This window comes from Schistocerca cancellata, chromosome 12 (assembly GCF_023864275.1).
Source record: "Schistocerca cancellata isolate TAMUIC-IGC-003103 chromosome 12, iqSchCanc2.1, whole genome shotgun sequence".
In the NCBI taxonomy this organism is placed as follows: Eukaryota; Metazoa; Arthropoda; class Insecta; order Orthoptera; family Acrididae; genus Schistocerca; species Schistocerca cancellata.
In genome coordinates this window covers 147395177-147410776 of record NC_064637.1, presented here as the reverse complement: position 1 = coordinate 147410776, position 15600 = coordinate 147395177, and the positions used below count along the sequence as shown (strand labels likewise).

The window sequence follows — 15600 nt, the reverse complement described above, 5'->3', positions numbered from 1 at the left end:
CAGCAGCACATGCGTGCGGCAAACAGATTGTTCAATACAATTTTCTTTGTCTGCCAAGTTTATCTTGGGATGGTGAGGAAGACAATGCTAGCAATGCACTGATTAACAGTTAACTTCTCTGATGAAATAAAGAAACACTACATGATTAGACTATTATTATTAATTATTATTATTATTATTATTAATACTACTGTTGGTATCATCGTTATTGTTGTTCTCATTAATACTGTTCGTTGCCCTTGGCATTATTGAACCAACGTGAGTACATGTTCCATAAATGGGTGACAATAGTTGACATATTCCTTGGTATGCAATTACATACTGTGGAAGCCCTGATGGATGTTATCATGTTGAAGTCAAGTGCACATATGCATAGCTTGTACATCCTTCAGTTTAGTAGCAGTCGTAACATACATGGGTCAAAGTCATCATTCACAATGTAGTCCACATCTTGTGCTCCACGAGAAGAGCTTTGATGCACATCCACTCATATTCATTGGTTCTGAAGTCCTCATGCTGTAACTATTTGTGGAATGCTGTTTTTCCCCATAAAGCTGATGCCAAAACAGAAATTGAAGAACTGTAGCTCCTGATACTTTTGGGTCAAGATTCATGTGCTTAGCACCAATTTTCTCTTAGCACGGAAGGTGAAGTGTCTTCTTCAGTGTCAGACATACACACTGCCCTTGCAATGGATGGTACAGAAAGCAGAGTGTGGCACACATAATTAATCTGGGAGCCGTAGAAATCTGAAATGTCCCAAGACACCTAGGAAGAGTGTCTTCACCGTATCTGCCTACCAAACACAAAAAACTCTTAGATAGGAATCAAGGGTATCTTGTGCCTCAGCTAAATCCAATGAAGATTGCTTTTATTGTTGTGCCTGCCACGTCGTCGCGCCAAAGAAGACATCATCGTACCAGTCCTATTTTCGCACCAGTCCCATTGTCATGTCTGGCAACATAAGGGAAAACAAAAGGAATGACTCCTCTGGTGCCCATAGCATATCATCAGGACAGATCCTTGATGGACCTAGAAGTTGCAAACTGATGCTAGCACATTTGTCCATTTTGTTCCCACTGCAATCACCGCTCAGCCATATTAGACAAGTTCTGTGGTCTCTAGCACTGCAGGGTGGTCTTGCAGTAGTGATAGTGTAAAATGTTTACCACCAGCCTCACCACATCTTTCGGTGATGATGGTCTCGTGGAAATGTGGTAGCACAACTTCTGTAAGGTGTATTCCAGAATCCGACAATCACATCATCTCAGAGAAGTGATAAGACTGGCGAAGCATCTTCTATCTTCAGACTTCAGTTTTGATGCACACATTACCTGCTGACACTTCTATGGTAGACTCCAGTGTTACTACCATAAAACACTAACGGATTCTTGGCATACATACTTCTGTTAACACCAATAGTTAGACAGGTTTGCAGTACTCGAGATGGAATCTTGATACACGTCTCAAATTGGCTGTTGTGACTATACTTGCAGATGAGATAGATGAATGTAATAGTTTACAGCCTTCCTTGTCCATTCCACTAGCTGAATTCCTCATAAATCTATCTTCAGGTATGCAGGAAGAATCGCAAAAAAAAATTGATTGCACAGTATTAACAAAGACAACAACAATGACGTTATAGTTCCAACAATTAGCTTAAATGGAAAACAATATACATAACAAATAGGAGTGCAATGAAAATGTCAATGTTGACAAAGAAGTTGCTTAAACTGACACACCACCTCCAACTTGACTTTCACTGCACATTTACTTAACAACGATATGAGCACCAGTATCCATAGTGTGTTCATATCAAAGGTAATTTTTTTAAATTAAAAAATGTCTATCCATTCAATGAATTTTAAAGAAGCAAATAGTAGAAACCCAATGACGTATTATAAAAAAAGCTGGACACGTGCTGCTTCAAGCTCTTTTACAAACAAATAAGATAGTTTCAGAAAAATTTTGACTTATGGTATGTGCTAAACTAATATTTGTAAAGATTGTACTGAAATTTAATAAATATTACCATCTCTTGTAATTACTACTTATAACAATAAGACATGGATGTATATGACTTTTCAAAAGTTGTCATTATTTATGACACCATGAAACACAAATAAATGACTAACCAATAGGTTGTATCAAACTGAAGACAAGTATCCAATTCCACAACTTCAGATACATCTTTAGAAACTGAACATCGCTTAGTAAGGAGCTCAACAATCGTGAATGAGGTTACAGCAAAGTCTACCACTGAACGAGCAGCGGTGCTGGAGATTCTTAAGGGCCATCTGGTGTAAAATTAACACATCATTAATGGTTATGCGACAAAGGACAATTGCACACCTACATTGCCAAATAATGTAACATTACAGTAAAACTGATAAATATGTAAGCCGATTCTGTGCCAGTACTATTGTTACCTGTGTACACAGGGTACTCTTCACACACAAGAAATGTAGTATTTTGATTTCGTTTGTGCCATATGATGCACATACATATGAAGTAACAAAAAAATTGAAGCAAATAAAGATCACATTTAAATCATCGAGTACCAGTAATGCACCTTTATACTTGAAAGTGCTTACAAGAGAATTACCCAAAAGCAGAAGCCAGTATGCAATATGAAAGGAAGTACTATCTTAAGCATTGATTGAGTTGTAATTAACTTTACATTTAATTTTGGATTCTTTTTGAGTAATCTGTGCATGAACTATTTTACAAATTATTCTAACTCTTAACTGTGTGCTGGCAATTCTGTTGACCCAAACCTATTTTCCTGGCCAACAATAAAAATTTGCATGCAAAATATATAAACAGGTTATTGTATACATGAATAAACTACTTATTTTATTAGAAGACTTTCCAGATTAAAGGATAAGGTAAAGAATATCTCAACAAGACAAATTACTTTCAAATAGCTATAATTTTTACAAGCACTGTAACTGTATATTCAGACAAGCAAGTCTTCCATGTCTATAAAACAAATCACCACAGCTTGTTTTAAGTTTAAGGTAAATAATTTTCAATACTTGGTAAGAACATGTAAGAAACTTCCGTTAAGCCTATCATATGAAATTATTTGTTTACAAGATGTGGTCTTTCACAAAATATCAAACACAGAACAGCTGTAAGTCATCTACCTATTGTACAGAGGAAATGCTAATGAATGCAATGTCATTTATAGTTGAAAAATCTAAATAAATCAACATAAGTGTACACATCATCTCCTGCAACACATTCATTTTTAGTTATAGTATTGACATCAGCATAGTAATTGTTAGCAGCTCCTCTTTGAAATAATTCTGTCACAAGCCAAATAGTATGGGCAATAGCATGATGTAAAATTAAAGCTCAGTTTTTTCATGTACAATTAACATTAGCAGCTATGTCACAAACAGCAGCATGGAACACGAGCCAGGCATTAACCAGGCTTTTAAAAAAACACACTACAATTTTCTTTAAGGGATTAAAATTTTCTATAATGTTTTTTTTTTTGCACGGCAAGGAGACAAATCCTAATATTACAAAAATTCATTTACTTACAGAGCACAGAATGATAAAAAATTAACATTTAATAATAAACAATTGTGAAATTCTACACCCAGGTTCTGTGGTAAATAATTCCATCCTCGTTCCACTTTCTCTATCTCAACATTATAGTGAGGCACTGACTCACTTTTTCAGATGGCCCAAAGGGACAACGTAAAGAATTAAGAGACAGTAGAAGTTTCACAAAGACAGTGATGCCAGGCGAAAGTTAGTACTCTTTTTACACTTACTGTAAACGTGTTTGCAAGAACGTATTAAAAATGGTACATAGCATATTAAAATTAACAGTACATTACGTTTATCCAGAGCTACAAGAAATAATATCCCTGTAGGTATGAGTGAGTTAATTCCTTAGAAACTGTTTCCTCTTTCAATGAATGTGACATGTAGATACTCTTTGTCTTAAAAGTGATCTATGGATTAGTAAAATAACTAATATTTTCTGCATATTACTGCCAAGATGGCAATATCAACTTTTAAACACAGGAGCACACACAAAACTGTGAAACATAAAATAGTACACAAAACTAAAACCACCAGGTTGTCTCTTGGCAACTCAAGAATATATTGAAGACTGGCTTAACAATTACACCAGACTGGCAGAAACTGCTATAAGATACTGTGAATACAAGGCTGCTTTTTAAATTATAAAATTTGAGTACATCAGCAATTACCACACACACGGATCAAAATGGACACACCATTTCAAATGTTAAAGATAATATACAGAAAAATATAACATACACCTGACATACATAAGAAATTGGATCTCTTGTAATAACTAGAAAAGTACACCCACATCCTCACTTCATCTCAATACATATGAGCAACTTGAGCTAGCAAACAAACAATTCATGCAGATGTTCCTAGCATTATTGACAAAAGGGCCTCTGAGAATAGGAACTATTAACAAGAATAAACTTATTGTAATACAAAAAATAACCACATGCAATACTGAAAAATGAAATGATGTCACAATCAAAACACTCGTCATTACAATAGCCTAATAAACACATTTCCTATGACATGCACATACATAAATTTATACCTTAAGTAACTTTTATGTGTATGTCAGCCTTAATTTTATTAAATCTAAACTCTTAACAAGTGTTGCACTCCCCTCTCCCTTTTAATACTGAACTGTGTACTGCTCTCAACTATGGTAACTGTATATAGTTGAAGGCAGTAACAGGAGGGCACTACGTAAGAAATTCATTTTTACGAAAAACCATCTTTTTCCTGTGATTAAGGTTTGCACCTGCCACACACATTCTTTGCTTAAAGCACTGTTGTTCAGATCTTGCTTTGTTGAGAATGAGTGGGGTATTTACGTGGTGCATAGCCTTTTCATTGTAAATAAAAACACTGCATGCAAAGTTCTTGTCGGAGGCTGCAGCTGACATGAGGAATATTGTGAATTGTTTGTGTGCTACAGTGTTTTGTTTACAAAATGTGTGCTGTTTACACTTTAGCACTGTGTGTGTTAAAGGCACGAGGACCAAAACACAACAACGACAGCCACTAAAAAAATCTGATATGTGTGTGTGTGTGTGTGTGTGTGTGTGTGTGTGTGTGTGTGTTTATATAATGCTGTGACTTATCAAACAAGAAAGTGCTGGTAGATAGACACAATAAAAAACACACACAAATATCAAGCTTTCGCAACCCACGGTTCTTTCATCAGGAAAGAGGGAAGGAGAGGGAAAGACAAAAGGTTGTGGGTTTTAAGGGAGAGGGTAAGGAGTCATTCCAATCCCGCGAGCGGAAAGACTTACCTTAGGGGGAAAAAGGGACAGGTATACACGCGCGCGCGCGCGCGCGCACACGCACACACGCACACACACACACACACACACACACACATCCATCCGCACATAGACAGACACAAGCAGACATATGTAAGGGCTAAGGCCAAATACCTGGGTGTCACCCCTGACAAAAGACTGACTTGGTGCGCACATATCGACGATATCAGAAGGAAGGCCAGCGCCAGAGTCAACGACATCTACCCGCTTCGAAACATCCACAGCAGTTTGGCGGCAACTACAGGAGTGAGGCTGTACTGTACACTTGTCCGCCCTATCATCGAGTATGTCTGCCCAGTCTGGGGCTATGCAGCCAAAACGCACTTGCTGAGGCTGCAGAGTGTCCAAAATCGAGCACTCAGACGGGCAATCCACGTTAGGAAGCACTTCCCCACTGCCGACACCCACGTGGCAACAGAAGTGAAGATCCTAAAAGAAAGATTCAGAGAACTCGCGGTAGCATTTTACCAAACCGCGAGTCACTCTGACAACCAACTAATAAACAACCTAGGGAACTACCCCACTGAAAATCTAAAATACAGGAGGCCAAAGTGCACCCTAAATTAAAAACACAATCAAACACAAACACACAAAAGTGGTTCATGAACCTCTGCATAAAAAGTAAAGTCAAAACAAAAAGTAAGGTGCACGTCACATGCAAAAATTTAACATATAAGTTTGGAGGAAATGTCAAAGGACAACAAAGCATCATCACAAGACTGCTCAATGTCCGAGTACGTCAAATATGCGTAGTGTGTGCGAACGGAATTTCAGCGGCCGCAACCGGAAGTTCGGCAGCCGCAATCGGACCGTTGACGCAGGGAATCGAAGCCCGACTGACAGACATAAATAACACTGACAATGGGCAGACAGACCACTTGCGGAGTGGCAGTGAAGGGTTGAGCATCGCTCCTCTAACTAGAGCACTGTCAGCCATAGGTCCCCGCTTGCACGGGAGTACAAACAGAAGTGTTTTCCGGCTTTGTTTTTATTAAAACACTGACGGGCACTTGCACCGAGGTCTAGCAGCTTAGCAAAATGGCACTTGGGAAGTTTTGCATGGCGTCGCCTGACAGCAGAATTGTCGTGTCTTCTCGTTGAGGTGGTATGTCGAGCTTGGGTGGTGCCTTGGGGTCGCGGCAGTCTCTCTTTCCGCTGACGACAAGAGGCGCGTTTTCTTGTTGCCGCGGGCCGCACCGCCGGCTGTTTCAAGCACTCCGGCTGCTGCAGGGTTAGTCTCATAATAGGGGGAGACTTCAATGCCAAACACCCTAATTGGAATTCTACAGTAACCTCCAGAGCAGGAGCCAAAGTGCGACAACTAGCCTGCACCCACCACTTCGAAACATGGGGTCCAGTCGAGGCCACACATTTTCCAAAAAATGGAGGCAGGCCCGACGTGTTAGACATAGCTCTCGCAGGGTTTGTGGCTGCAAGGACAATCAACAGAATGTCCTCCGACCACAACCCAGTGATTCTAGAGGTCGATGTGGGAGAATGGGTAGCACTCCCACAGTACCAGACGTCTTACAAACGTACAGACTGCGAGCGATACCGAGAAACTGTCGCCTCTGATATCACTCGCGCTCCGCTACCTACTGCCGAAACAGTAGAACAAGTGCTACAAGACTTAACAGGCACCATCTTGCAGGCAGTGGAAGAGGCCACCCCTCCACAAATACAGCTCCTGGAACACTTGCTAGCTCAAATTCGACATAAGAACAGATTGGCAAGAGTGTGGAAGATCACCAGAAATCAGGCCACCAGGAGGCTGCTCAATCGTCTACAGAGAGAACCGGAGGTAGCACTCAATGAGCACAGAAACCAGCAATGGCAAAACCGCCTCACAGCTCTCATAGTAGACGATCATACATTATGGCAAGCAATCAAACAGTTCAAAAAAAAGACGCGCAAGGATGCTGCCACTGCACGGCGAGCGGGGTCTGGTCTACAGCCATGATGAGAAGGCCAACGCCCTCGCCGACTCGTTTGAGAAGCAGTTTCAAGCGGCAGAACCCCAGGATGAAGAGCATGAAGAGGTAGTCAGTCGTCAACTGGCTGTCTTCCTCAATGCTGAAGAGGACCCAGAGGACAAACCCACATTTTTCGCCCCTGAGGACGTGGCAAAAGCAATTAGGTCCCTCCCCACAAAAATGGCGCCAGGACACGACAGTATCACTAATCAGTTAGTCAAAAATCTCCCACCCACGGCGATCACACACCTCGCGAACGTCCTCAACGAGATTACTCGATCCCGCGAGTTCCCAGCTTGCTGGAAATATGTGGATGTGGCCGCGATACACAAACCAGGGAAAGACGCTCTATTCCCGCAGCACTACAGGCCGATTAGCCTCTTGCCAACTCTCAGCATGATCTATGAGCGCCTCCTGCTAAGACCCATACAGGAAGATATTACCAGAAAGCAACTTCTGCCAGATTTCCAATTCGGGTTCCAGCAGAACCACTCTGCAGCACAACAGGTCATGAGAGTGGTTGAATCAGCCACAGAGGGCTTCAACCACAGAGGCTACTGTGGGATAGTGCTACTAGATGTAGCCAAACCCTTTGACTCAGTATGGCATAGAGAGCTACTCTACAAGTTGTACACACAAGGGTTTCCCGGGAGCATAGTTAAGCTGATCAAAAGCTATCTCACAAACAAAACTTTCTCAGTCAAAGTAGAAACTGCCACCTCCACCAAAAGGCGTATTCGTGCTGGGGTGCCACAGGGATCGGTCCTGAGGTCCGTTTTGTACAGTCTGTACACTGCACACACACCAACGGCTCCCCTGGTGCACACTGCGCAGTATGCAGACGACACAGCCTTCTACACGAGAAATGCAAACAAGGACCTGGTCATCCGTAGGCTACAATGGGTTTTAGATGACACAGAAACTTGGCCCCGTCCCTGGCGTATCACCATCAACTCTGAAAAGACACAGGTTATCCTGATTACCCGCAGGCTCGGAAGGCACGAACCTCCTCAACACCCCCACCCTCCACCTTCACCTAAATGGAACCCAACTCCCCTGGCGCAGAACCGCCAAGTACTTTGGCGTAACCTTGGACTCTCGTTTCACGTGGATACCCCCACACACACGAGGTCCACAGGAAGGTCTGCGCCAGAATGTCCATCCTATACCCAATCCTCAACTCAACCAGCTCCCTTCCCTGCTCAGTAGCAGTTAATGTGTACCAGGCCCTGATCCGGCCAGTAATGGAATATGTGTGCCCTGCCTGGGGATACGCGGCAAAGCAGCACCTGGACAAACTCCAGAGGCTGCAGAACCGCGCCCTCAGGAGGGCATTGCATTTACCTCTCTGATTCCCCATAGGTGATTTGCACGCCACAGCCGAAATCCCACTCCTGAGAGAGAATTTCCAAGATCAGGCAAGGGCCTTCTATGAAGATTCTTCCAGATCAGTAAACGCCCTCATCCACTCCCTAGGTCTGTATGACATGTCCCGCGACAAGCACAAGCGCCCCATGACGATCATCGACGATTATGCTACTACTACCAATAGTTGCCAGCATGAAGAGGTCGAGGACAAGCGAAATTTGGTCTTACTTCGCAACTCTTGATCAAGAGTTTGCGAAATGTACTTTTTGCTGTAAGAAATTATCGTACAAATCTACGGTGACGAATTTAAAAAAACATCTTCAGAAATCACATGTACTTGTGAATTTCTCCTCACAAAGACCTTCGGAGCTAGATTTGGGTAAGTAATGAAAAAATATATTTATGGCAATTACGGTTATTTCAGTGCATGTATAATCATTTATTTTTTATTTTATTAATTTTTTTAAATATAAGAGCATGCTATACAGTGTGGTTCTTTGTGCATTGTTACACCAAAGTTTTCATTTGTCGGGACTACTTAAGCTGTCGATACCACCGCACCTGTTTGCCTTGGCATTTTCATTTCTCTTCCCAGTTCTCTCTTTCTACATTCTAGATTAAACATTGAATTATGTTTTATTATCCATTGTGTTGCATATGGTGCCGGAATACTCAATTATTTAATTCGCAGTTATTGTTGCAGATGTAATAACGATAGTGCTAATAAAATGTCACTGTCTGATATATGTCGTCTGTGAGGCTATTTGATATTTGGGCGCACTAACTAAAAAAAGTCTGTATACTGTGTGTATCTGGAAGCTTCTGTAACAATTATTAGTAACTAATCAGATAGCAGTTTGTACCAGTACCAAGGGGGTTGGCGGTGCTGGCAGCTGGAGGGGGGTGGGGGGGGAACTATTTTACAGTTTAAAATTTAGAAAAGGATAATTGTTTTTAATGAAGTCTTCGACTGAATTCCATAAATGTTTTAAATTTTGTGGTTAAACTTAACCCAAAAATTTGACACCATAATAGTACATGTGACTTTCCACAGTGACAGTCATATTTAATATTTTGAAGTTCAGGGCCCTACTTATACATCAGTATTTGTTTAAAACATGTTAATATGTCAACAACAATTAACAGATTTTTTAGGGTGGAAATACAGTACCCTCCCTTCCCCCACCTGGTAGTACACATTATTGAAAATGTGTTGGTATTGCTAGGATTAAAGAAGAAACTTGAAGCTATAGTCATTACTAAACCTGAGTCAACTGTCAACTAGTATGAAGTAAATATTCAAGCTGCAAGTACCATGTAGAATACTTACGCAAACACTGTAATATATATCACCAAAAGTAATATGGCATCATTTCTATTGTGCTTAAGCTGATATGAAACCTAGTTTTCTGTAGGTCAAACCCCTCCTGTAGAGGTGGAGGTGATCCTTGGCACCAGTAGTGTGGAAGAGGAGAGAGCTGCTCCAGTCACCTCGATGCAGCAAGCTGTTCAAAGTACAATAACATCATACGTCTCCAAAAGGCTCCGAGTGAATCAGAAAAAGTAGATAAATGGGCAACTTCTTCAACTGTTCACTAAAGACTTTCAACTATTTGAGACAGTTTGTTGGACAACGGATTGCTGGACTTGACACGTGAGATATCACCAAGTCGACTTGCAGCCGTAGCAATTTATTGCGGAAGTGACTTGCTGCAGGTTTTCCGCTTCCAGTATGAACACCATGCAAGAAGTATCTGCAAGTAACTTGCAGCTTTTAGGATTTATTTCTATTTGCTTCAAATAGGAAGCGCACGTTATAGTAAGTACATCGTCTGTGTAACACACACATTTAACATTTTACTTAATGTGGTGACTTACTTTTATGCAACCATCTCATGTATTATATGCTAACAAATTTCAGAAATGGAGGAGAAACAGGAATGGACAAAGGAGGATAAAGAACATTTTATTGAAGCCGTGGAGAGCTACCCCCGAAATATGGGACGTGCATAACCGAGACTTCAAGGACAGAGTGAAGAAGGTGAGGGCATTAAATTAAATCTCGTCGATATTCGACACATCTGTGAAATAAGTACAGAGAAAGTGGCATAACTTGAAGACACAATTTTCGCAAGAAGTTAGGAAACTTCAGAAAATAAAAGGCGGCTCTCCTGGGATAGTTTCAGATTCTCGGTGGCCGTATTTCTCTGCAATGAAATTTCTAGAAAGTAGTGCCGCCACAGACTGACAGAGTCTGAATGTATGTTTTGCTGGTGTATACAGCTGGTGAAGAGTTCTTGGGCTTCCAGTTGGGTGGCAGTATCTTCAAACTGCGACGTTTCGACGAGTGACAAAATCGGGAGCCTAATGAGAAAATCAAACATAAATACCATCTTCTGACCACCGCTGAAGACAAAAGACCCACTCAAACTCAATACATCTGGCATATATAGCACTGCCTGCGAATGTGGTGTACAGTACATTGGACAAACGCAACGCTGCATCTCGAAAAGGTGCGAGGAACATATCAGACACGTCCCACTTGGACGGACAGAGAAATATGATATAGCTGAACAGTGTCAAAGAAAACCACACCTCTGATTTCGAGAACACCCGGGTGCTGTGCCGAACCGGGAGCTATTGGGACAGCATCATTAAAGAATCGACAGAAATACGTGTCCATGAGAATCTTGTGAACAGGGACGATGGTTATCAACTTAGCGCAGCCTGGAATACAGCATTAGCTGCAATACGCCGTGAACACAGCAAGAACAGTACAGCTCGCGAGACACAACCGGAATGCTCTGACGGAGACACGAATGGTGCAGCCACTACCCCTCCACCCTGCCCACCGGCTCCTCTGGATCCAGTCTCCCTCGGCCAGGTGGCGGGGGGCAAGCCGCAGGTATAAAGAAAGTTTTTATAAATTAATAAATAGTACAATGGGGTCAAAGTGGTTGGTAGAGGTAGCACCTTTGCTTGGGGTTGACTCAGTACTGGTCCTCACCACCCCAGGGATGAGCTGAGGAGGTATGCAAGACCTTTGCCTCTGAGGAAGCTACGTCCAAGACCGTCCGTGCGTGGTGAAGAGCCACATCCTACACGAGGTGACCCTGTTAACTCTTTGGAGCACGGTGGTATACATAGTATACCACCTTTTGAAAATTTTCTTGGCTCTTTGCACAGTGGTTTAACTGCACGACCACCACTCTAATATGCTCACCTAGTTCTCTACTTATCAGACAGATGGCACTCACTGCCTATAAGGAATCAGTTCCCGCCAAGAATTGCATAGATTACAACTGTGAAAGCTGCGTGCTGAGTTGTGCATGGTTTTTGCGTGTGAATAGTGGTTTATAACGAATTTCTTGTTGCGCCTGTGTTTTTTCCATATCTTGGACGTCACAGCTACGGTATGAACCCATGTATACATTCATATGCACAATCTTCCGTTATTTATATACAATTTATTTTGGTGGTATATTATTTGTACCACCGTGCATGTAGCAGTATTCTATTGCATTTCGTTTCCTAGTATAAAATTCGAAATCCTCCGCTACAAAGTTTAGTTTTTAATTGTGTTGTGACTTATTTTAGCTCTTTCTCCATTTTGTTTTGCTTACGTATTCTTTACTTGGATTCAGGCTGTTGTTTGAAAATGAAAATGTCAAGAAGAGGCTTACGAGATGAAGAAATCGAACGATTATTGTGTGAAATTCCATCAGACGAGGATTCCACTGTTGACACCACAGATGACGAATCTGATTATGAAGCAAGCATTGTTGCGGAGGCTATTGTGTCGTCTGAAGGCGAAGTTTCAGAGAGCGAGGAAGAAAGTGAGTCCACTCCGCCAAAACGCGCTGCTGACACAGCGCCAACTTGGGGACAACAATTCAATGCTACCTCAGGAATGCAGTTCGACAGTGAATCAGGACCAAGTGCTTTTATTAGGGACATTGATGATCCAGAACCTATCGATATATTCGAAAAAATATTTCCAAAAGAGCTAGTTGAGCTAATCGTTTTCCAAACAAATTTATATGCGACGCAATCTGGCAAGTCTTTCACTCCAACAACTGACAATGAAATACGAACTTTCCTGGGAATCAACATTTTGATGGGTATAAAGCGTATGCCAGCATACAGAGACTACTGGTCTAGTGCCCCAGAACTTCATGATCGTTATATTGCATCTCTGATGGCAGTAAATCGGTTTGGATGGTTACTGAGGAACATTCATCTGAATGATAACACATTGCATCCAGAAAAAGGACACCCAGGTTATGACAAACTGTACAAGCTGCGACCAGTGATCAAGATACTATCTGAATCTTTTTCCAAGTGTTACCAACCCAGCAAACACCTAGCAATTGATGAGTCAATGATCAAATTCAAAGGCCGCAACAGTATGAAACAATACATGAGAGATAAACCCATAAAGCGTGGTTACAAAGTGTGGATGCTGTGTGACAAGACCTCTTACAACTTGAAATTTGATATTTACACCGGAAAAGTAGGTGACACAGTGCAAACAGGCCTTGGGGAGCATGTAGTGCTGAGTTTGTCCTCTGAACTCGTAAATAAAGGCCATTATCTTTATTTCGACAACTATTTCAATAGCTATAACTTGTTGGCTGGTTTACAGCAGAGAAACATATATGCCTGTGGGACAGTTCAACCAACAAGGAAACATTTACCCAAATTAAAAACAGACAAAGAATTAAGCAGAGGTGAATTTGACTGGAGGGTCAGCAACTGTGGCATCCTCTACTTGAAGTGGAAAGATAAGAGAGCTGTTCATCTCCTTTCAAATTTTCACAGTCCTGAAGTTACTACAGTGACTCGCCGTGAAAGAGATGGTTCACGCATAGAGCTACCTTGTCCTCAAGCAGTGATGGATTACAATGCACACATGAACAATGTCGACAAGTTCGACCAACTGAAAAAATCATATGAAATAAGCCGGAGAAGTAAAAAGTGGTGGCACCGAATATTCTTTCACCTGCTTGATGTCAGTATCGTCAACAGCTATATAATTTGGAAGGAACTAGGCGATAGAGAAAAAATGACTGCCAAAGTCTTCAGGATGAGTATCCTGCAAAGCTTAGTAACCCAGAAAACACCATTGAGGCCATCTAGACTTCATGAGAGTCAAGTCCACGTAAAGAAAAACAAGCCATATGTTTCCTCACGCCAGCGTCTCGACAATTCATCCCACCAGCCAGAGCGTACTACCGCCAGACGTTGTGCGAAATGCAGTACAAAAAAGAAGCAAGTGCGCACTTTCTGGATGTGCGCTGAATGCAAAGTGCCTTTGTGCCTTAGCAAAACAAAAAGGTGCTTTCAAGATTTTCACAAAAAGGAATAAGAAACATATTTTATTTGTAAGGTTTGTAATTTGATTTTGTATTGTAAATGACCAATTGCCAGAAATAAAATTATTTTACATTAATTATACTAATTATTACTGCTTAGAGTAGAATTTAAAGGTGAGTTACAAGCACAAACCAAGATATCTCAAAAACTTTAGGTACGGCCCTAAGTGGCATGGTGGTATATTATATATACCACCATCTAAAACCAAAATCAATACAATAAAAAATTTTAATTCATGTTTTCCTTTATTAGCAACCCCACCAGACATAGAAAATGCATGTTTTATTAAAAAATTAATTAAACATAAAATCTGTGCATCAAAGAGTTAACGCAGAACACAGCGGATCTATAGGAGAAAACCTTGAAAAAAAATCTCACATTCCAAATCCTCAATGCGTCTGTACTCGAGTCGAGCGGCAGCAAGGTCAGCGTCTGTCCATCTAGTAGGTGCGGCTGTATTATATGCTCCAGGAACTGACAATCCCTGGTTCTAAACACCCAGTGGAAACACTGGACCAAAACTTACAAGCTATCATGATTCGTGAGAGTAATGACAGAATTACCCCAGGTGGTAACCAATCCACTCGTCGACAGACGACAACTTGGTTTTCGGATTCTGGGGAACCCGGGCCATCACGATCAGAGTTCTCAAGCAAACTTCGTCCCAAGGTTCCCATGTACATTGGTACCTTTAACATTCAGACCCTAATTCAACCTGGAAAATTACACAACTTAGTAACAGAGCTAGACCAACAAAAAATTAAGATCTTAGCGTTACAAGAAACTAGATTCACGGATGAAAATACAATAGACTATGGAAACTATCGCATCTTCAAGAGCAAGACTGACAAACGAATTGCCAATGGTACGCCACTCCTGGGCACGGCATTTGCGGTGCACAGAAATATATATGGCTCAATTAGAGAGGTCTCTTCCATAAATAATCGCCTCATGACCATGCGTATCCAGTGCGCCAACAAGAAATACACATTGATAAATGTTCATGCACCCACAAACATAGACAACAAAAAACGCCAACTACAAACTGAAAAATTCTGGACTAAACTTGAAGATGTCATGGCCAAAATTCCCCGGGATGATATCAAAATCTTAATGGGAGATTTCAATGCACAAATAGGCAGAGAGAAAGAACACCAAAAAACTGTAGGAAAATATCCAGCACACAGATTCACCAACAGAAACGGACTGAGATTTATTGAACTATGCCAACAAAATAATCTAAAAATAATGTCTACATCTTTGAGAAAAAAACCTAGAAAACAAAAGACCTGGAGGTCCCCCATACAAGAGATCGGCGAATATCAGATTGACCACATTGCCATCTCCTATTTCGTACAGAAAGAGATCCATGATGTCCAAGTCCGCAGAGGGGCGAACATTGACTCAGACCACTACTTAACACGCATTAAAGTGAAATTCACCCCAAAAAAATTCTATCCGAAGAAAACACACATGATGAAATTTGACACACGAACAATCAAAGAAACCAATCTGAAGGA

At 41.3% G+C, this 15600-nt stretch overlaps 1 protein-coding gene across 1 annotated transcript; it reads left to right on the top strand.

Annotated features, from left to right (window-relative positions):
* Positions 1-12368: 12368 nt before the first annotated feature.
* On the top strand, positions 12369-14072 carry LOC126109534 (piggyBac transposable element-derived protein 4-like). The gene has a single exon (XM_049914553.1). The coding sequence runs from the start codon at positions 12369-12371 to the stop codon at positions 14070-14072; it is 1704 nt and encodes a 567-aa protein (XP_049770510.1).
* Positions 14073-15600: the final 1528 nt, after the last annotated feature.

What these genes read in the sequence shown, in the direction of transcription:
- LOC126109534 (XM_049914553.1), top strand. Translation starts at nt 12,369, where the DNA reads ATGTCAAGAAGAGGCTTACGAGATGAAGAAATCGAACGATTATTGTGT.